At 41.1% G+C, this 22,165-nt stretch overlaps 2 protein-coding genes across 7 annotated transcripts in view; one reads left to right on the top strand and one right to left on the bottom strand.

Annotated features, from left to right (window-relative positions):
* BHMT2 (betaine--homocysteine S-methyltransferase 2) overlaps positions 1–675 on the bottom strand; it is a 15,701-nt gene extending 15,026 nt beyond the window's left edge. Inside the window, exon 1 of the mRNA XM_034656424.1 lies at positions 606–675. Within this exon, the coding sequence (XP_034512315.1) occupies positions 606–638 (33 nt within the window). The 5' untranslated portion in view covers positions 639–675. The remainder of the gene's footprint in view (positions 1–605) is intronic.
* Positions 1–22,165, top strand: part of DMGDH (dimethylglycine dehydrogenase) — a 71,293-nt gene that overhangs the window by 5,317 nt on the left and 43,811 nt on the right. For 3 of the 6 annotated variants that reach the window (XM_034656421.1, XM_034656422.1, XM_034656417.1), the window contains exons 2-5: positions 1,324–1,498; positions 12,240–12,338; positions 14,023–14,187; positions 17,475–17,679. In XM_034656421.1, the coding sequence (XP_034512312.1) occupies positions 1,439–1,498; positions 12,240–12,338; positions 14,023–14,187; positions 17,475–17,679 (529 nt within the window). In that variant the 5' untranslated portion in view covers positions 1,324–1,438. The remainder of the gene's footprint in view (positions 1–1,323; positions 1,499–12,239; positions 12,339–14,022; positions 14,188–17,474; positions 17,680–22,165) is intronic. The other 3 variants (XM_034656418.1, XM_034656419.1, XM_034656423.1) reach the window with 2 other exon arrangements.

The raw sequence follows: 22,165 nt of genomic DNA, 5'->3' as shown, positions 1-22,165 counted from the left end.
CCCCTACCTGCTGTACACTCCCCTACCCACCCCTCCTCCGCAGCCTCAGGTCTGGGAGGGTCTGCAGCCCGGGCTGGTTTCAGGCCAGCCCACGGCTTGCAGGGCCAGGCTGCCACCCTTCCCAAAACATGAGGGAACTGAGCTCTGGCGCCGGTTGAACCGAAGACCTGACGGTGTACATGGGCTGAGGGTAGAAAATGTGAGCATGGCCCCTGAATCCGAAGCTAGATTTCAAATCCCTGCTTCACCGTGGACTAGAATGGGTGACCTCGAGCTAGTTGCCTGACTCTCTGGGCCTCAGTTTCCTTACCTGAAAAACGGGAATAATCGTGAAAATCAGATAATTTGCATAAAGCAGTCTGCAAACGCGGGGCACTGGGTCAGGGCTCCATACACGTTACCTGAGATTGCTATCTAATCCTGTCGCCAAGATGGTACTGTCGTCCCTGGCAACCGGCGATCGCGGAAACCGAGGCCCAGAGCCGTCCAGGTGCCCGGCCAAGGCCGCAGAGCTCGGCCAAGGGCTGAGGTGGGGTTTGAACTCCGGGCACCGGGAGCCCCGCGGCCAGAGGGTCTGAATACCTCGCGGACGCCCAGAAACTCACCTTTTTGGCCCAGGGGCCTCCGGCAGGTGCCATCACGGCGCAACTGTGTGGGCACCGGGTCCGGGAGAGCGCGCCAGCCGTCGAGCCCGCCCCTCGCCCGGAGGAGGGTNAGGGGTATATATGTTCCTCTTGGCCTTAAATACACCTTGCTTTGCACAATGTGTCCTGGAGAAGTACACGATCCAGCTAGGAAGAAAGTCATGCAAATAAATATGTTAAACCACTGAGCAATAATTGTAAAACGAGAGAAGAATGTATGCGGCGAGGAAGTTAAGTGAGGAAGAACGTTTTACTCCATTTGGCTCTCTTCAGCCTGGAACGCATTGGATGGTGATCCAAGGTTTATAGAAGCTAAACTTCATGATGATTATGGTTTTTCACAGACTAAAAAGATTATAGGTGTGTTCTTTAGACAGAAAAATTATTCTCTAGATCCTTTGGGAAAAAAGGAAAAAAGAAGTCATGTTCAATTCTTTAGTTCCATTAGTTATCTACAGTGGACCAGAATTATATGGAGTGGGGCTCACATGCCTCCTCTTCCCTCCCCTAACCAGGTTGCATCAGTCAGGATTTAGATGCCCCAAATGATTAAAGCAGTACTATGCCAACCTCCCAGGCACTGTTACAATATTAGAGAAACCAGGAGAAACACATTAGTCAGAAAAACTATAGCTACCACAGCCTAGTAAAACTACCATTGACAAAAATTGTCTTCCAGAGAGGAAAACCCACCCTCATCTGCAGAAACAAGATGGAAAGACAAAGCGGAAACTGTGATCATTGGAGGCGGCTGCATTGGTGTGAGTCTGGCTTATCACCTCGCCAAAGCGGGGATGAAAGATGTGGTCCTCCTGGAAAAATCCGAGCTCACTGCTGGATCTACCTGGCACGCAGTAAGAAAAGCACCTCGAAACCATCCCACACACTGAACTGTGCACCAGTGCAATCACTTTTCTTCCCCTTCCAACTCCCCACTTCGAGCTCTTTAGAGCAAGTTTCCTTTCCGTAGTGGTGGAAGGTGCGATTACAGTTTAGTTGGTGTACTTCTAGGGTGGGATCAACTTTTCTAATGTCTTTATCTTGGGTTCAACCCTGGCTCTGCCATTTTCTACCCAGCTGGCTTGTGGCCAGTTACTTAAGCTTCCATTCCTGCTGTGCAAAAGGGGATATCAACAGCACCTACCTAACAGGGTTGTGACGAAGGTTGAGTTAATATGTGTAAAGGTCTTAAACAAGTGGTAAATGTTTAGCAAATGTTAGCTTTTGTGTGGAAGGATCCTGAGCTGATCTCAAACATAGCCAGAGACCTTTGCCTAAACTCCCCTCATCTGGGTTTCGTGGTCCTTTTGTTTTTATGTATAATTTTTTTTAAGATGTTGTTTGTTCATTTTGAGAGAGAGACAGAGAGAGCACAAGCAGGGGGAAGAGGAAGAGGAGAAGCAGACTCCCCGCTGAGTGGGAAGCCCAATGTGGGGCTCAATCCCAGGTCCTGGAGATCATGACCTGAGCCTAAGTCAGATGCTTAACTATCTGAGCCACCCAGGGGCCCCTTTATGTGTGATTTTAATTCTGCACTGTGGATTGACAACTTGGCTTCATGAGCTGAGAACTATGAGGACTGGGAACATGTGACACTGCTTTTATGTTGTGCTAAATAGACACACAGCCCAGTCTATTGGACGCATTTAATGATACACATAATTGTTCCCGTGCTACACAGTAATTGGGCTGAAATGGAAAGTTGCTCAGGTAAATGAAGTGATTGACACTGCTCTCTTACCAGTATGCCATCCCAATGATTTCTGAAGTTCGCTAAGGATGAGAGGAAGTTTTTGTGACTATTGGTACAACTTTCTTTTGGAGAAAGAGTTGGGCAGTGTTAGCCACTGCTTCTCCTCCCTTTCTGTCTTTAGTTTCCCTCTGCTAAGATTAGAGGAAACTGTGCTTTTTAGGGACTTTCGAATCTCGGACCCCCTCTAGGTTTGGGGGGTGTCAGGCACTGAAAGGGCTGCCTGTCTTCTTTTGAGATTGGGGTAGAGCGCAGCCCAGATTTAGGCCCAGTTGTCCCCAGCGTCCCCAGTGGTCTCATAGTCAGACCTCACCCATGGACTGGATGGAGGCTTCTAGAAAAGTCAGACCAAGCCCAGCTCCTCTCCTCTGTCTCCTTCCTTCCAGTCCCCTCATCCCTCAGTCTTGAGTGGGAGGTGCAGGCACCTGGTCCTCCTCGAGTGTCCTTTCAGAGCCTTTACAGGCACATTGGCTCTTGTTTCCTCAGTTGTCCCTCAGCTCGCTTCCTCCTACCTGGAGAGAGGGGTCTGGGAAGCCTCCAATACTCCAATCTCTTCTCCCCTCCCTGAACTAGACTTTCTAGGTAGGCGTCATGTTATCATGCAGAAGGAAGCCTGCATTTCTCCTGTAGCTCTTCTGTAACTTCTACTTAGTGGACAGTCACTCACCCTTTCAACAGTATTCATTGAGAGCCTATATTGGGTCAAGCCAGCCCTGTTCCAGGAGGTGGGGACACAACAGTGAAAAACAAATGCCTGGCCTCAGAGAGCCACATTCTGGTGCAGCAGACAGAGAACACACAAGCAATGCTTGAGAGTAATCTGTGCGGTGAAGAAGAGTAAGGAGGGGTAAGGGGATAAAGAACAATGGGACGGAGGAGGAGTCAGGAGGCTGGAGGAGATAACACCTTAGCAGAGACCAGGAAGAAGTGAGCAAGGGTGTGGTGAGGCTGTCCAGGCAGGGAGAAATTTAGACAAGTGAAGATATCCTGAGAGAGAGGGTTACACCCTTTTAATACTTCCTGATTGTTAAGGAGGGCATACGTTTTAGTATTTTAATTACAGCTTTGCTCATTTGTATTTGATTGATATGATGTGGCCTCCATTTTGGAAATAGATTACTGGATTCCCTGCATTATTACTTCTTAGACATCCCATGAATGAAAAAACAAAAGAGCAACATACTCTTTTTTTTTTAATGATTTTTTATTATATTATGTTAGTCACCATACAGTACATCCCCGGATTCCGATGTAAAGTTCGATGCTCCATTAGTTGCGTATAACACCCAGTGCACCATGCAATACGTGCCCTCCTTACCACCCATCACCAGTCTATCCCATTCCCCCACCTCCCTCCCCTCTGAAGTCCTCAGTTTGTTTCTCATAGTCCATAGTCTCTCATGTTTCATTCCCCCTTCTGATTACCCCCCCTTTCTTTATCCCTTTCTTCCCCTACCGATCATCCTAGTTCTTATGTTCCATAGATGAGAGAAATCATATGATAATTGTCTTTCTCTGCTTGACTTATTTCACTTAGCATTATCTCCTCCAGTGCCGTCCATGTTGCAGCAAATGTTGAGAATTCGTTCTTTCTGATAGCTGAGTAATATTCCATTGTATATATGGACCACAGCTTCTTAATCCAGTCATCTGTTGAAGGGCATCTCGGCTCCTTCCATGATTTGGCTATTGTGGACAATGCAGCTATGAACATTGGGGTGCATATGGCCCTTCTCTTTACTACGTCTGTATCTTTGGGGTAAACACCCAGTAGTGCAATGGCTGGGTCATAGGGTAGTTCAATTTTTAACTTTTTAAGGGACCTCCACACTGTTTTCCAGAGTGGCTGTACCAACTTGCATTCCCACCAACAATGTAGGAGGGATCCCCTTTCTCCACATCCTCTCCAACAATTGTTGTTTCTTGCCTTGTCTATCTTTGCCATTCTAACTGGCGTAAGGTGGTATCTCAGTGTGGTTTTGATTTGAATTTCCCTGATGGCTAATGATTTTGAACATTTTTTCATGTGTCTGTTAGCCATTTGTATGTCTTCATTGGAAAAGTGTCTGTTCATATCTTCTGCCCATTTTATGATTTGTTTATTTGTTTCTCGTGTATTGAGTTTGAGAAGTTCTTTGTAGATCTTGGATACCAGTCCTTTATCTGTGGTGTCCTTTGCAAATATATTCTCCCATTCCGTGGGCTGTCTCTTAGTTTTTTTGACTGTTTCCTTGGCTGTGCAGAAGCTCTTTATCCTGATAAAGTCCCATAAGTTCATTTTATCTTTTATTTCTCTTGCCTTTGGCGATGTGTCGTGAAAAAGGTTGCTCTGGCCGATGTCATAGAAGTTGTTGCCTATGTTCTCCTCTAGAATTTTGATGGATTCCTGTCTCACATTGAGGTCTTTCATCCATTTGGAGTTTATTTTTGTGTATGGTGTGAGAGAGTGGTCAAGTTTCATTCTTTTGCATGTAGCTGTCCAATTTTCCCAGCACCATTTATTGAAGAGACTGTCTTTTTTCCACCGGATGTTTTTTCCTGCTTTATCAAAGATTAGTTGCCCAAAGAGCCGAGGGTCCATTTCTGGGTTCTCTATTCTGTTCCATTGGTCGATGTGTCTGTTTTTGTGCCAGTACCATGCTGTCTTTGTGATCACAGCTTTGTAGTACAGCTCGAAATCCGGCATTGTGATGCCCCCAGCTTTGTTTTTCCTTTTCAACAGTTCCTTGGAGATTCGGGGCCTTTTCTGGTTCCATACAAATTTAAGGACTATTTGTTCCAGTTCTTTGAAAAATGTCCTCGGTATTTTGATCGGGATAGCATTGAAAGTGTAGATTGTTCTGGGTAGCGTGAACATTTTAATTATGTTAATTCTTCTGATCCATGACCATGGAATATTTTTCCATCTTTTTATGCCATCCTCAATGTCTTTCAAGAGTGATTTATAGTTTCTAGAATATAGGTCCTTTACGTCTCTGGTTAAGTTAATTCCAAGGTAACGTATGGTTTTTGGTGCTATTGTAAATGGGATGGATTCCCTAATTTCTCTTTCTTCAGTCTCGTTATTCGTGTATAGAAATGCAACTGATTTCTGGGCATTGATTTTGTATCCTGCCACCTTACTGAATTGTTCTATAACTTCTAATAGTTTGGGAGTGGATTCCTTTGGGTTTTCCATATAGAGTATCATGTCATCTGCAAAGAGAGACAGTTTGACTTCTTCTTTGCCGATTTGGATACCTTTGATCCCTTTTTGTCTTCTGATTGCTGTTGCAAGGACTTCTAGTACTATGTTGAATAATAGTGGCGAGAGTGGGCATCCTTGTCGTGTTCCTGATCTTAAGGGAAAGGCTTCCAGCTTTTCCCCATTGAGAATAATGCTTGCAGTAGGCTTTTCATAGATGGCTTTTATGAGATTGAGAAAGTTTACCCTCTATTCCTACACTCTGAAGGGTTTTAATCAGGAAAGGATGCTGTATTTTGTCAAATGCTTTTTTGCATCAATTGAGAGGATCATATGGTTCTTGAGTCTTTTCTTGTTGATATGATGTATCACATTGATTGATTTGCGAGTGTTGAACCATGCTTGCATCCCAGGTATGAATCCCACTTGGTCATGATGGATAATCCTTTTAATGTACTGTTGGATTCTATTAGCAAGGATCTTGTTGAGGATTTTGGCATCCATATTCATTAGAGAAATCGGTCTGTAATTCTCCTTTTTGAGGGGGTCTTTGCCTGGTTTGGGGATCAAGGTAATATTAGCCTCATAGAATGAGTTTGGTAGCTTTCCTTCTGTTTCTATTTTTTGAAATAGCTTTAGGAGAATAGGTATTATTTCTTCTTTGAATGTTTGGTAGAATTCCCCAGGAAAACCGTCTGGGCCTGGAGTTTTATTATTTGGAAGGTTGTTTATCACTGACTCAATTTCTTCATAGTTAATTGGCCTATTTAAGAAATCTATTTCTTCCTGTTTCAGTCTTGGTAGTTTATAGGTTTCCAGGAAGGCCTCCATCTCTTCCAGATTGCTTAGTTTTATGGCATATAGCTGTTGATAAAAATTTCTAATAATCCTTCCAATTTCAATGAAAAGAACAACATACTCTTAACCTAAGTATTTTCAAGAAAAGTGGGCAAAGTTCTTAAGATGATAGCTTCTTATTAAATGTTAACCATGCGTAGTAATTTCCCCTTAACCAGAGAGATGCCAGAGTGAGCGGGAAAGGCACGTTCCTGCTTTGTGCACAAGGTATTATACTATACAGTTTACAAAGAGAGACCCAGGCAGTGTGAGCTCAAGATGGACTCAGGCATCAGGAGCCAGATTATTTGACCCCCTGGGAATAAACGAAAAAGCAACATGAAGAAGTGCCACATATTCAGAATTTTTTAACTTGGAGAAGTATTTAGAGCAGATTTGAGAATGTGGAAGGCTGGGGAGCCAGCTAAAGGGGCAGACTACAAAAATCCAGGCAGTCTCATTGAAGTATAACGTGTGCTCAAGGTTAAACATATCTGTAAAGTGCAGGAATCAAGTATTTAGGGAGGAAGGCACAGCTTGCAAATGAATATTAAAATTGGAGCCACAAATCCCCAAATCCTGAAGTTTTGCTACATTTTAACAAGACTGCTTTGTCAGCAGGTGCCAGTACTACCTACATAGAACATTTCATGAAGGGTGGAGGGAAAGGGGAGAGGATGGAGCTCCCAGGAGAGGCAGCCCCGGGGATGGTGTCAGAGTGAATGTTCTAGAGAACTGAATGTCCTGAGAACTAAAGATCTAAAGATGCACAATGATCCATTTGGGGTGTGGGAAGACAAGATTAGAACTTTCTATTCATTTTCATCTAAAAATGTAACAAAGAAATTAAGCTTTACTGGTCTTTATAAATAGCCTTCACTTGTGATGCGGGTGATATACTGGGTATGACTCCAAGCTTGACTAAAAGGAAGTTTGGCACACTACAAAGGAGGCGGCCCCGTAGTTTCTTTTGTCTTTAGTCTACCATGACATAATGCAGATCACATGCTATAGAAGATCATTGTTGTGATGAATTTTATAGAAACAGGGCTTTAAATAATACAATTTGTGATGAAAGGAAGAGGGAATGAACTTGAAAATGTTGTACCACATCTCATATAATAATTGAAAGGATTATGAAACGAAATTTTTCTTTTACCGAAAGACAAGTGTCCTAAGTTTAGTGACCTTTGTAGTGATGCAAATGGCTGCTAGTCATTTCCACATAGCAGATACACATAGAAAAATAATAAATGCAATCTATCCTTTCAAAGTAAAAGATGATATTACAACGGAGAGATAACTGCTTTTTGCAAAATAGTCCTGTTGGGAAGAGAGCATTTTGAAAAGCGATGTTTAGAAATGTTGGCATAATTATTAGATTTTTCCGGCCAAAAATGATATGTATCATCTACAAAAACTCATATATATATATATATATATATATATATATATGATAAATTTTTTAATGGATCTAAAATTGTTCCAAATGATGAGTTTCAGTGGGATTTGTACGCATTTATTCAAGATATAAAAATGCAATGACTTCCAATTAGCTTATACCAACAACTGATGGACAAGAGAATATGAAACATGAATAGTCAAGTTTCAACAGAAACGTTTGTGTAGGTGGTGATGGGGTCAGAGGAAGTGGGGTCACGATGCACAGAGTACAGTCAAGAAAGTGCCCTTGTCCCACTCAGACCTTCGTATCATTGACAGCGAGGTTCTTCAGTTAGCATAGCCATTCAAACCAGTCTCAGAATAAAACAAACCTGGGATTAGGCCTTCAAGCTGCTGTTTTACCAAGGCTAATCCTATATATATTTCAGTAATAAAGCATGTTACTCACATAGCTTTGTTAAAATATTAATAAATCTGTTGACTATTCAAAAGCTCTTCCATATAATAAACTTTAAAAACTCAAAAGCTTTTTTACATAAGTAAAATTTTAAAAATTCAAAAGCTTTTCTACACAATACACAACATAAAAATTATTTAAAATATTTAATTCATTTCAAGTTGTTTTTGTATGTTTTTTGATCTCTATTGCTATAGTAATACGTATTCATATGTCATGTTAGAATAAAGAAATCCATGTATTTTAGCGGGTGTGCTTAAATTTTTTTATTGGCGATGAGTGTGTGGAGCCTTTGGGTTATGTAATGGCTTGAGGTTAGTCACTGGGCTTTTTGAGGTTGTAGAAGTTCATGAAAGAGAGGGCACGATTATTAAAGGGATAGTGACAATCGGTGATTTTTCTAATGCCATCATTCCTTCCCTACTCATTCATTGTTAGCCGACTGTAAGGAAGAGGTTTTTCTTCTCCCTGTTTCTTTGTGTATTTATTTATTCATTTAATCAACAAGGATTCATAATTCTGATTTTATTCAAAGAGTTATAGTTCTTAATGATTATTCTTGTCTCTGTTTCATCTTCCTCCTTTTATCTTCTCTTCTGACTTTAATTTTCTCTCCTCAAATCAAAGGTAGGCCCCTTCCTATCCTCCTTGTAGACTTGTGACCATTCTAGCATCTTCTCTTAGTTCTTTTTAAAAAGATTTGTTTACTTATTTTAGAGGGGGGAGAGGAGCAGAGGGAGAGAAAGAGAGAGGGAAAGAAGAGGATTCCACGCTGAGCATGGAGCCCGACTTAGGGCTCAATCCCATGATCCTAAGATCCTGACCTGAACTGAAATCAAGAGTTGGCAGCTTAACAAGAGTTGGAGGCTTAATGTGCACCCAGACACCTTTTCTCTAAGTTCTCATGGCTTTCTCTACATGCTCTGGCACTTAATTATATGCTCTTGATTTCATTGGTTCATATATGAAAGTTTCATGACTTCAGTCAGGCTACAAAATCTTGAAGGATAAGAACAATGTTTTCGGGGCACCTGGGTGGCTCAGTCAGTTAAGCGTCTGACTTCAGCTCAGGTCATGATCTCAGGGTCCTGGGATCGAGTCCTGCATCGGCTTCTGGCTCAGCAGGGAGTCTGCTTGTGCCTCTCCCTCTGCCCCTCCCTGACTTGTGTTCTCTGTCTCTCACATAAGTAAATTTTTTTTTTTTTTTTTAAAGATTTTATTTATTTGACAGAGATAGAGACAGCCAGCGAGAGAGGGAACACAAGCAGGGGGAGTGGGAGAGGAAGAAGCAGGCTCACAGCAGAGGAGCCTGACGTGGGGCTCGATCCCATAATGCCGGGATCACGCCCTGAGCCGAAGGCAGACGCTTAACCGCTGTGCCACCCAGGCGCCCCACATAAGTAAATTCTTAAAAAAACAAAACAAAACAAAACAAAACAATGTTTTCTCCTTCAAAATTCCCATTTAATATATCCTTGCTGAAGCCTAGAACAGAAACACAGTGTTCCCCAAACAAAGTTCATTGGGCTAAATGTCTAGAATAACAATTTTACAAAAATGAACCCATGTGACTTTTTCAGATGAAAGATTATTAATTCATAATTCTATGAAAATAGCTTTCTGGAGAGGGGAAGAGGATTGATATAGTGTAGATATACAATTTTCTGGTGGTCTGGTTTACCCCAGGTTAAGCTCAGAGGACCTTGAGTAAATGGTGAATGGAACCTTACACCAGGGTTTATGAATATAATTTTTTTCGACTGACGGGAGATATATGGAAGACATGCCTAGCAGATACCTGAAGGCTAGGGATTCTCCATTATTGCTTTAGAAAAGCTCATATGCACGCTAGATACTACGCTTGTAGAGGAGAGTGGGATATTTGAAGGTGAAAGAGCCTGACTTGTACTTCCATTAGAATGGGGCTTGTCTATGAGAGCACGTCTAAGCCCTGCGAGGAAAAAAAAAAAAAAAAAAAAAAAAAAGCTGTGCATGTGTCCAAATGCTTCAACAAGTACTTGATAGAAGCCCTAGGGTTCTGGTCCATAAAGGATGATTGATGAACTTTAAATGGGGCGCTTTTGAGTTCGGGAGAACCAAATACCTATGACTATCATAGAAGAACCTTATAAATCCTCCCAAACAGATTTTATTTTGAACAGATTGTGTTCTGATGAGCTTTCCAGGATAAATTAGCTGCAAAATGGGGCCCCAGATACTTAATTTAGAGAAGCTGCTTCATATAATTGCTTAGGGTTCTTTTCTTGGATACTACGTCGCATCTGCCTGAGTTAGTAAAAGCGGCTTTGGCATGCTACTATTTAGATATTTTTTGTGAGAGTAATTAACAAGTGTTTATTCAGCAAATATTTGTGAGGTACAATCTATGTGTTCATCAGATAGGGTAGGCCTCAACAAAGGTCTGTTCACCAATTCGCCAGGCTCTAGTTCTCAGGAATTTTCCAATTCTTGAATTTTAGAAATTTTAGGAAAGAGAACAGGAGGGCTGTTCCATTTAAGAGAATGGTGGGGATTGGGTCAAGGAAAATTTTGCTAGTCCATGCTCCTTCTCCTTACGGAAACACATGATTTGCTGGTTTGGGTCCACGTTGTATGCCCCCTCACCCCCATATTCCTCCTAACAGCATACATTCCTAAACTTCTCATTTAAATTATCCCATTTATGAACCTACAAACACTCTTTCCTTAGTAACTTTTAGAGACTTAAAGTATGCGTTCATTGGCTGACTTCATGTTACCTACATGGTTCAGATTGCTTCTCATAACTCTGCCATGAGTCTCATGCCCAGCTGTGCTCAAACTGGAGCTGATGTGTTCTCATCCCAAAAGAAGAGCTGGTGCTTCTTAGTTTCTTGCCAGTAATAAATTATTGCTTAACAGATAAACTACCAAAACTTAGAGCATGTTGCTGGCAGGAATGTGGATAAAAAGGAACCCTTGTGGGGCGCCTGGGTGGCATAGCGGTTAAGCGTCTGCCTTAGGCTCAGGGCGTGATCCCGGCTTATGGGGTCGAGCCCCACATCAGGCTCCTCAGCTATGAGCCTGCTTCTTCCTCTCCCACTCCCCCTGCTTGTGTTCCCTCTCTCGCTGGCTGTCTCTCTCTGTCAAATAAATAAATAAAATCTTAAAAAAAAAAAAAAAGGAACCCTTGTGCACTGTTGGAGGGAATGTAAATTGGTGCAGCCACTATAGAAAACAGTATGGGGGGGTCCTCAAAATATTAAAAATGGAAATATTATATGATCCAATAATTCCACTCCTGGGTATTTATCCAAAGGGAAAAAAACCCACTGATTTGGAAAGATATATGCACCCCTGTGTTTATCGCAGCATTATTTGGAATAGCCAAGATATGGAAGCAACCCAGATAAATGGATAAAGAAGAGTGGTATGTTTCTACAAAGGAATATTAAGCAGCCACAAAAAAGGATGAGATCTTGCCATTTGTGACAACACAAATGGACCTAGAGGGTATTATACTAAATGAAGTAAGTCAGATGGAGAAAGACAGATAACATATGGTTTCACTTATATGTGGAATCTAGAAAATGAAACAAATTAATAAACACAAAGCAGAAACAGATCCATAAATACAAAGAACAAACTGATGGTTGGCAGAGGAGGGGAGTTGGTGGGGGGATCGGCAAAAGGGGCAAAAGAGAGTGAGAGATACAAGCTTCCAGATTATGGAATAAGAGATGGGGATAAAAAGTACAGCATAGGGAATATAGTCAGCGGTATTGTAATAGTGTTGTACGGTGACAGATGGTAGACACACTTGTGATGAACATAACAAAACATAGAGCTGTCGAGTCCCTGTGTTGTACGCCTGAAACTAATGTAACATTGTGTATCAACTCTGCTCAGATAGAAAAAAATTTAGAGAATATTATTATTATTATTACATTATATTTAATAGTTTCTTTCCTTCCCACTTTTAAGGCAGGTTTAACAACTTACTTTCATCCCGGAATAAACTTGAAGAAGATACACTATGCTAGCATCAAACTTTATGAGAAATTGGAAGAAGAAACTGGACAGGTAAGTGTATTTAACTTGAAATTGTCTTTAGGTAGATTTCTCAGAAATATGTAGGATTTCTGAAGAACTTTGACATAGCATCATTAAAGCTGTGTGTAGTGACATTAATGGTATGTGAAATGTTTGGCATGGTAGAGAAATCTAATGGGTATTTAAGGTAAAAACCCCGAGTTTGCTTTACTATCCTTTTAATTTCTTGAAGTACATTTCCCATATAACTAACCCCTCTTCTTGATTTTTTTTAAAATAAGGAAAAGATAAAAAGCAGCTTTCAAAAATACCTTTAGTCAGTTGCTATATCTAGAAACTAAGAAATCAGAGCATTTCAGCAACTGGATTGCAAAGAATATGACAGCAGTCCTTACCAGGTTGTCACGTAGTTCTGAGAAGTACTTCACTAAAAGCCCCTCACTTTTATTTTTATCTCTTCTCATACTTATTAGTGCTCTCAAAATAAAGTGGCAAGTAAAAACTATCCATAGGCTAAGATGGAAGTTTACTTAAATTTTTCGTACTATTTTCCTTGCCTGAAACTATCAAAGGGCTCCCCACAGTTTGTAGGCCGGAGACCAAAGGAGAAGGGTCTTCCTCAGCAGAGCCTTGCCTGCTTTCCAACGTTTTCTCTTCCCACTGTTAGCTGTGCTCATATGCTTCAGCTATTCTTAATTACATTTATTTCTGGAATGTGCTGGGCTCTCTGCCTGAAACAACATCTTCTCGGACCCCATCTCAGTATTCACCCTCCACCCTTCCCTGAGGTCACCCCCTTTGAGAAGCTGTCCTTGACTTTCCCCATCCACCAGTCAGGCCAGCTGAGGGCACACGTCTTGGTTCTAACAACATATAACATTCTTTTTCTTTTTGAAGATTTTATTTATTTATTTGACAGAGAGAGATAAAGAGAGTGTGAACACAGAAGCAGGGGGAGCAGCAGGCAGAGGGAGAGGGAGAAGCAGGCTCTCAGCTGAGCAGAGAGCCACACATAGGGCTCGATCCCAGGACTCTGCAATCATGACCTGAGCCGAAGTCAGACGCTTAAGTGACTGAACCACCCAGGTGCCCCAACATATAACATTCTTATAACACAAACCTCTCTCTCTCTCTGTTGTGGTAGTTGCTTTACTGGTTGGACTTCCTAGGGACTATGAGAAACTTGAGGGCAAGGAATCCATCTTTTACCTCTCTGACCCAGTGCCTAGCCAAGTCCTTGGCCAACTGAAGGACTTCAATAAATGTCAAATAAATGTTTATTTCCATTCACACTTCAGCTCATCACTGCAACATTCTGATTCTTTATATTCCTTCCTCGAATCCTTTGTCTTTCTCTTTTTCACATGGTTTTCTTTTACTCTTACATGAACACTGTGCCATGCTATTGTAATTATGCTTGCTGCTGTCTGCCTTCACCCGCAGACTGTAAGCGGCATGCAGGCAGGCTCTTTGCTCCCTGTTCATAACAGCATCTCTGGGGCTTACTGTAGTGTCAGACACGGAGGAGCCAGGGATAAGTAGTTGCTGAGTGAATGTCTTTTTGTAAGATGCAAAGATTTTATATAGTTGTCTCTTGCACTGCAGAGTAAATCTCTTTTCTGTACACTCGCATTTTCATTGTGCTGAAGAAGAACCATGTATGAATGCCAAAAAATTATTTATTTATGTGTTTTTGTTGGCATGATTGTCACAGGTGGTGGGATTCCATCAGCCAGGTAGCATCAGAATTGCCACAACTCCTGTAAGGGTCGATGAATTTAAATACCAGATGACTCGGACTGGCTGGCATGCAACAGAACAGTATATTATTGGGCCTGAAAAAATTCAAGAGATGTTCCCTTTACTCAACATGAATAAGGTATTTATCTTAAGGGTATTTTCACCATTTGTTGACTTGAATTAGGGTTAGAAAAAGTTACTTTAAGAAGCCTGTTAAAGGTAGGAAAACTCTGTGCACACATTTTAAATGATGAAATCAGATGATTAATGCTGGAATTTGGGTATGTAACAAGGTGGACTATTATGTATGCTGAATGAAATATAAACGCATAATGAAAAAATTTTATTAGTTTTCCACCTGTGACAACTGAGGAGGCATTTTCAATGCCTTTTTGTTACTGTGTCCCCCAGATCTAGGGTTTTCCATACCTAAACTTCTGTTTAAGAACTACAGAGAAAATAATTACCTGGTGTGATAAATATGTATATAGAAAGGCTGTCTTATTAAAACTTTTTTAAAAAATCAAATTTAGAAGTGCCATGCTATGTTGCTCCACAAAGACCATGCAGCTCTTAACTGTACTTCCAACAGGCTCTCTATCAAGTATTGATCTAGTTTTAACCACATGTGGCTGAGAAAACCCACTTGGGAATTCAGTGGAGTCTTTTGTTTGTTTCGTTTTTTTGGCTAGGCAATAATCCCATTCAAAGAATAAGAATGGCTAACACTATACAACACTACAGCACAAATTTACATACCAGGTACTATGCTAGGCCCTTTATGTGCATAATTTTATTTAATTTTCACAATAATATTATACAATATATATTATTACTACACAGAAATTGCAGTTTAGATAGTTACATAATGGACTCAAGCTCACCTGGCTAGAAAGAGCTGGAGCAGAGGCTTGAAGCCAGCTCTCGGACTCCTTTGTATGCACTACTCAAACACACCACCAGGTGGTGCTAGTGGGAGAAGCAGGGGGCTTATGTTCTCCCTAGTGACTACTGCTGTATCTGAACTGAACTGCGGCAGCACCTCGTATCATTGATCTGGGTGCTGGGGTTGTTCGCCCTCGTGAGTCTATAGGCTGCTGGCCTTCTCTTGTCTGTAGTTTTGTGTGATGACAGTGTGGTGGCAGACTGCTGTTGCACTGTCTGCATTGAAATTCCATCACTGTAAAGCTGTGCTTATTATCTGTTTGTATGTTACTCTTGGAATGCTTTGCTGGAAGTCCTCGCCGGCACAGAGTTTTCTCAAAGATATTAGGCAATGGAGATATGTGGGAAGAGTATTCTCTGGAGCTGGGGGTAGGGTGCCAAATCAAATAGATACCACATTACAGCAATGAGGACATATCCATTATAAAATACCAACGTGACATTTAGAGGTCTACAATAATATGAATTCCATTAAAATCAAAACAAGTTTCTTGCACTAAAACTGTGACAAGAGGTTGGATTAGTAATCAAAAGCTGCCCACAAAGAAAAGACTGGGCCCAGACGGCTTCGCTGGTAAGTTCTACCAGACATTTAAAGAAGAATTAATACTAATCCTTCACAAACTTTTCCAAAAATAGAAGAGAACACTTCCCAACTTATTCTATGAGGCCAGTATTGCCCTGATACCAAAACCAGACAAAGACTTCACAAGAAAAGAAAGACAGGTATCCCTTGTGAATATTGGTGCAAAAATCCTTAACTAGCAAACTGAATTTAGCAACATATAAAAAGGATAATGCAGTATGACCAAGTGGAATTTATGCCAGGATGACTTAACATCTGAAAATCTGGGGTGCCTGGGAGGCTGAGTCGGTTAAGCATCTGCCTTCAGCTCAGATCATGATCTCAGGGTCCTTGGATCGAGCCCCACATCAGGCTCCCTGCTCAGCAGAGAGCCTGCTTCTCCCTCTGTCTGGTGCTCCCCCTGCTTGTGCTCTCTCTGTCTCCCTCTCTCTCTGACAGATAAATAAATAAAATCTTAAAAACAATAAGATTTGAAAATCAATGTAATGTGCCACATTAATAGAATAAAGGACAAAACACGTGATCATTTCCACAGATGCAGAAGACATTTGACAAAAGCTCCGTGCTTGCATTTGGTGCTCAGTAGATTTCTGTTGAATGAATGAGACCTAACTATAATGCTGCACAGTGTTCCCTCTATCATCTTGGTTCATCAGACTGTCATAGTTCTTTGTTTCCCCATGCTACCTAGCCTGATGTCCTAGCGCAACACAGGTATTCAAGCATTAGTTGTTAAATGACTAAGTCAAGGGGCGCCTGGGTGGCACAGCGGTTAAGCGTCTGCCTTCGGCTCAGGGCGTGATCGGCATTATGGGATGGAGCCCCACATCAGGCTCCTCTGCTATGAGCCTGCTTCTTCCTTCTCCCACTCCCCCTGCTTGTGTTCCCTCTCTCGCTGGCTGTCTCTATCTCTGTCGAATGAATAAATAAAATCTTAAAAAAAAATTAGTAAGTCGAGTATACATTTCCCTATATACATTTAACATGTGAAGTTGTTAATAGTATTGAACAATAAAATATAAATAATCGATCAATTGGTATTAGATTGACTGCAAATGTCAGAAACCAAAATGATAATGCTTAAACACGATCGAAGTTTCTCTTTCATTTAGGCAGTCAGGATTTGAGTGGTGGCTATTTTCCATGAAGATTTCAGGAACCCCCATTGCCTTCTAGATCATTGTTCTGTCATTCCTAGGGTGTGACTCTTCTGTTCTTAGTCCAAGATGGCAACAGCTAGAGCTCCAGCCATCATGTCTGCATTCCAGACAATAGGAGGGAGGAAGGACAAAAAAGAAGGGACAAAGGGCATATGCCAGGGGTTTTGTTTTGTTTTGTTTTTTAAGTAGGCTTCACGCCCTGTGTGGAGTCCAACTTGGGGCTTGAACTCAAGACTCTGAGATCAAGACCTCAGCTGAGATCAAAAGTGAAACGCTTCACTGACTGAGCCACCTAGGTGCCCCATGCCAGTGGTTCCTAAAAAACGATTCATGAAAGCTGCCGCATGACACTTCCATTTGTATTTCACTGACCAAAACTTAGTAATACTTCTAGCTAACAGTTGGAACTAATAACTGCCAACTATTGGAAATTGTTCCTAGTGGCTGTGTGTCTAAATAAACATTCAGTTTCCATCGGTATGGGGGGCAGGGGAGAGAATGGATGTTGGAGACAGTTGCAAGCCTCTATCAAATAGCTTATCTACTTAACACTCACTGTGAGTCCTGCCCCTGCCTGAGCTTTGATAAAGGAAAAAGAGGTACACACCAATCAATCCGAAGCCATGATTGCAGTTTTAAGGTCCAGTTTTACTGAACATTTCCTGGCAGGATATAGTTACACTGAATAATGGATGTGTTTTTGTTTAAATACTGACTCTTTTATGATTAATTTAGATTTTAGCTGGACTATATAATCCTGGAGATGGTCACATTGATCCTTACTCTCTAACTATGGCCCTAGCTTCTGGGGCTAGGAAATATGGTGCCCTTTTAAAATATCCCGCCCCGGTGACTTCTCTGAAACCCAGGTCAGATGGAACATGGGATGTTGAAACGCCACAGGGATCTATGAGAGCGAATAGAATTGTGAATGCTGCAGGTAAGCATCATATATATATATATATTTTTTTTTTAATTAGTGGGTTTTTTCAAGTGGCAAAGATTTAAGACATGTGGCCATAGAGTAATGTTTTACACTATGCACATTGTTGGGAAACACTGTAATGTTCCCAAGGTGAACATTTTGTCTGTTCCTAAGCTACAAAGCCCTCCCTCTATCACTTTGTTTTTGGCGTGTGATGCCCCTCTGCCCTTGGTTACGCATAGAAAGCTGGTGTTCTTCTCCATCCTGTTTTCTATCCCAGATCATGTTTTTTTTAATGATGCTGCTTTTCCCCTTCTATGTCCACTCTTTCCTTATACTAATAATCAACGTCTAGAGTGCAAATTTGTGAGCACCCTTTTTGTTCTCAGTTTGCTTTTGGGGGCAGATTTAATCATTTGTGTTCTCTCCCACCCATTTCTGATTGGTTCACTCCAGTCAAAAATTTTTACCCCTGGGGCACCTGGGTGGCTCAGTCAGTTCAGCAGCTGCCTTTGGTTCAGGTCATAATCCTGGAGTCCTGGGATCGAGCCCTGCATCGGGCTCCTCTGCTCAGCAGGGAGCCTGCTTCTCCCTCTGCCCCTTATGCCACTCATGCGCTCTCTCTTAAATAAATAAATAAGATCTTAAAAAAATGTTTAACCCTTTTCCTTTCAGAACATTATTAAATATATTTCATAACCTTTTTTTTTTTTTTATGTTGCTCTGTTACAGCTTAGACTCAGAGTAGTGAGGTTGAAAGGGATATTTGAGATAATCTGACAAGCCACTCATTTTCCATTGTGGAAACCAAGGTCCAGAAAAGTCATGTTACTTGGCGACACAGTTATGTTGGAGCCAGGACTTGGACCTGGGTCTTTTGACTCCTGAGTTAATACAATTTCTAACAGGTCATTTACCTGTGAAGTCATTTTCAACTATTACACATACAAAAGTGAGTTCTTGTGCAAATGAAAGTGCTTATGCAGTCTAAACTGGGCTAATGATTTGTATTTACCTGTGGTTCATAGTGGTTAATTTAAAACCCAAAGTAAGCAGGGGGCAGTAACTGATTTTCTTGTGGTCTGCTCTTTGAGTCATTGCTTAAATTATAAAATGAAAACAATCCGTATTATTTGTCAAGTCAAATGATATGCGGTGAAGACAGGTCAGAAACATGGACCCTTAAGTTCTTTCCTCTAAATTGTAACTTTTGATTGATGTTTTTTTGTTTTTAACAAAACACTTAGTGGTTCTAGAAAAGTCATGTCTTCAATATTTAAGAGTTTAAAATAATATTTCTGAGTTTTTCTAATCCATGCACCTCATTTGAAAAGCATAAAAATCTCATGCTTCCTTCAATATCATTTGAGATTCAAAATTATGTAAAAGGACTTGTCTAAAAAATAAAAGCCAAGGCATAAAACATTGCTTTGCTTTTGGACCTCACCATTCACCCCCCTAATCCCTATCTGTGACCCCCCCATCACCATCCTTAGGTACCAATGATCTAAATTCTGTTAGAAGATCTACGATAATGAAATCATTCATCTTTTTTTTCCCCATGTACTAAGGACTCTTTCTAATCTTGCAAATTTATGGCCTGACAGATTTATTCCCTAAAAACACTGGACTGTTTTTAGAGTGATAGCAAACTAAACAAACTAAACAAACACACTTTGACCTCCATTCCAGCACCCAGGCAGACATCACTAATTGATCACCGCACTCATTTCAGATGGGCTTGGGCATGCTCCGCCATTTCTCTCAACATAGTGTGTCAGGCAACCACTCCCAACTGATACTTTGAGAAATAATGTAGAAGGACTTATTTAACACATTTATTTATTATTTTCCAAAAATGGTAAGCTTTGATTTACATAATTCATTATCACTGTAATAAATTTTTTCTTTACTGTGAGGAATAAAGAATCACCGACGGTTAAGATAGAATAATTCTCAAGGAGATCTCACCTAAACAGTGAGTTACCAGATGAAGTTTTCTGTGCAGCTATGAAATCTTGTGGTGTGACTGGGGGAAGGGATGGCAATGGCAGGAGGTTCTGGAAAACAGCTTTTCTGGCGCTGGCCTGGGAAAACAAATCCCTGGAATTAGATTGATGGTGTGGCCCTGCATTTACCACTACATGGAACTGAATTCTTGGGATTGTTCTCCAGGATGTCCTTCTTTGTCCTTTGCTCCTGAAGCTTTTGACCCAGCCACATCGACTCCCTTTCCCATCCTCAGTTCTTGGTAATCCAGGCAGCTCCTTCTTGAAAACTGTGTGAAGAACCATGCTGTCTCAGTATTCAGTTTTTCTTTTCTTCCTCCACCTCTTCTCTTCCACTGGGTAGAAGTTACTGGAGGGAATCTAACTAATTGCATATTTATAGTCCGTGGAAGGTGTAGAGAGGTGTGTATTTAATTATTTGTAAGTCTGTTTTCAAAAAAAGTTTATTAAAGTTTAAAAGCTCCCCAAAAGGTAAGCCTCAGTAACTGAGGGCAAAGGTTTAGGCATGCCCACATCTAGAATTGAAGGTAACGGAGATCGGTTTTATGAACAAAGCAGCCATCAGCAGAAGGCATTGTGCTAACATGATTTGAGAATGCGTGGCTGATGGAATGTACCCCAGAGTTTCTCAGTTGAGACCAAGGTGTCTCACAAATTCAGGCAAGGCCTTCAGGCCAGCTCTGAAATCTAATTAAAGTAACCAGGATATAGACTTGGAAATGTGACCCCAAAGAAAAGATATAAATACCACTATTATCTACTCAATTGAACCATAACCTGCTAGGAGTTTCTTTATATGAAGTCGTAGCAGAAGGCAGCTGAATCATCAGGATATTCATGACAGGAAAGTCTAAATGTAAAAAATGTGTCTGTTTGCTAATGTGTCTCCAGCACAGTCCAGGGCAGTAGGGCTCTCTGGCCTAGAGACACATGTATTGCCAACCCTGTGACCTGGGCATATTACTCCTTTGTAAAATGGAGATAATAGTGCCCATCTCAAGAAGTTGTTATGATCAGTAAATGAGCTAATAATATAGAGCACGCAGAACAGAACCAGTACCACACAGTAAGCACTAAAAAAATTACGTATAATGATTATGATTATAATTATTTCTTTGAAAGTCTATCCGTGCCCTCGCCACCCCTCGACCTGACCCCCATCCCTGGAAAACTAGCATCAATTTACTATAACTTCTTGGTGCAGTCTTTAAGATTACCCACCTCCTTTCACTTGCTTTATAGACATACAGCACCCATTCTGCTGTCGCATTTGGTTCTCAAGCTAATGCGCATAAGAATTGCCATGGGCCGTTGCCGAGACTTCAGAAAGATTCTAACTGAAGTGGTCTGAGTGGGGACTCAGAGATGTATTTTATTATATTTTATTTTATTTATTTTTAAAAGATTTTATTTATTTGACACAGAGAGAGAGCACAAGCAGGGGGAATGGCAGGCAGAGGCAGAGGGAGAAGCAGACTCCCTGCTGAGCAGGGATCCTGATGCGGGAAGATCCCAGCACCCTGGGATCATGACCTGAGCCAAGGCAGACACTTAACCGACTGAGCCACCCAGGTGCCCTCAGAGCTGTATTTTAAAAAGTATTCCAGGGGCTGTGCTGTCTGCCTCAGATGTCTGCAAAACATCTTTAGAGACACAGTACTACCTAGATGTTCGTCCCGGAGAGAGAATGTAGTAACCTTATTCGTGAGCAAGGAGAGCTGAAAACCAGTTTCAGACACTCCTAGCATCTTGGGATAAAATAGACTACCTTGCCTTTGCTACCTGAAGCTTTTAAAATTTGCTTCATTCTACCCCGCCTAATGTGTAGCTCAGGGGCATGAACAGAAGCTATTTATTGTGACGTAAACTTTTTCTCTCCATGGTGAAGAATATTTTCTCCTGACTTCATTTCTAATTGACTCATTAAGCCTGAAATAACTTTGTAAACTTTACTTAGGAATTTACCTAACATAGTAAATCAGAAATATGATTGGATCATGCCAACAGGAAGCCCGGGGTTCGGCCAAAAAAGAATTGTTTAATTTTGCCTGATACTCTGCTTTAAAGAATGTCACTGTATAAACCATCATTGTCACCATTTAAACCATCTTATACAAGTAAACTTGTCCATGAACCTTCACTCCTCATTTTAAGTCCACTTCTGTTAATTATTGCATTAAAAAAAATGGATGCCATTTTCAATAACACTGTTATTGACCCTTCAGTTGTTTCTCAGGTCATAGTGGTAGATTTTAGTGGTTCTTCCATATTTGTCTCTCTTCCCTTTGAACTTGGTGGGTGGGGGATGTAGCAAGAGTTGAAGTGTCATCCTGCCAGATTTAGGTTAACTTCCTTGACACATAGAGGAAGAAAATGCCAACAAACACCACCACCGTAGGGTAGAACAGCTTAGAGCTTGTTACAGAGTTTGAAATCCTATAGCTCTAGACTATTTATGCATATGTTTCCACTATATTTTAATGATCAAGTGC

The sequence above is a fragment of the Ailuropoda melanoleuca genome, chromosome 3 (assembly GCF_002007445.2).
Source record: "Ailuropoda melanoleuca isolate Jingjing chromosome 3, ASM200744v2, whole genome shotgun sequence".
Classification (NCBI taxonomy): Eukaryota; Metazoa; Chordata; class Mammalia; order Carnivora; family Ursidae; genus Ailuropoda; species Ailuropoda melanoleuca.
Note: the sequence above shows the minus strand (reverse complement) of the source record. Positions and strands in the feature narration are given on the sequence as shown.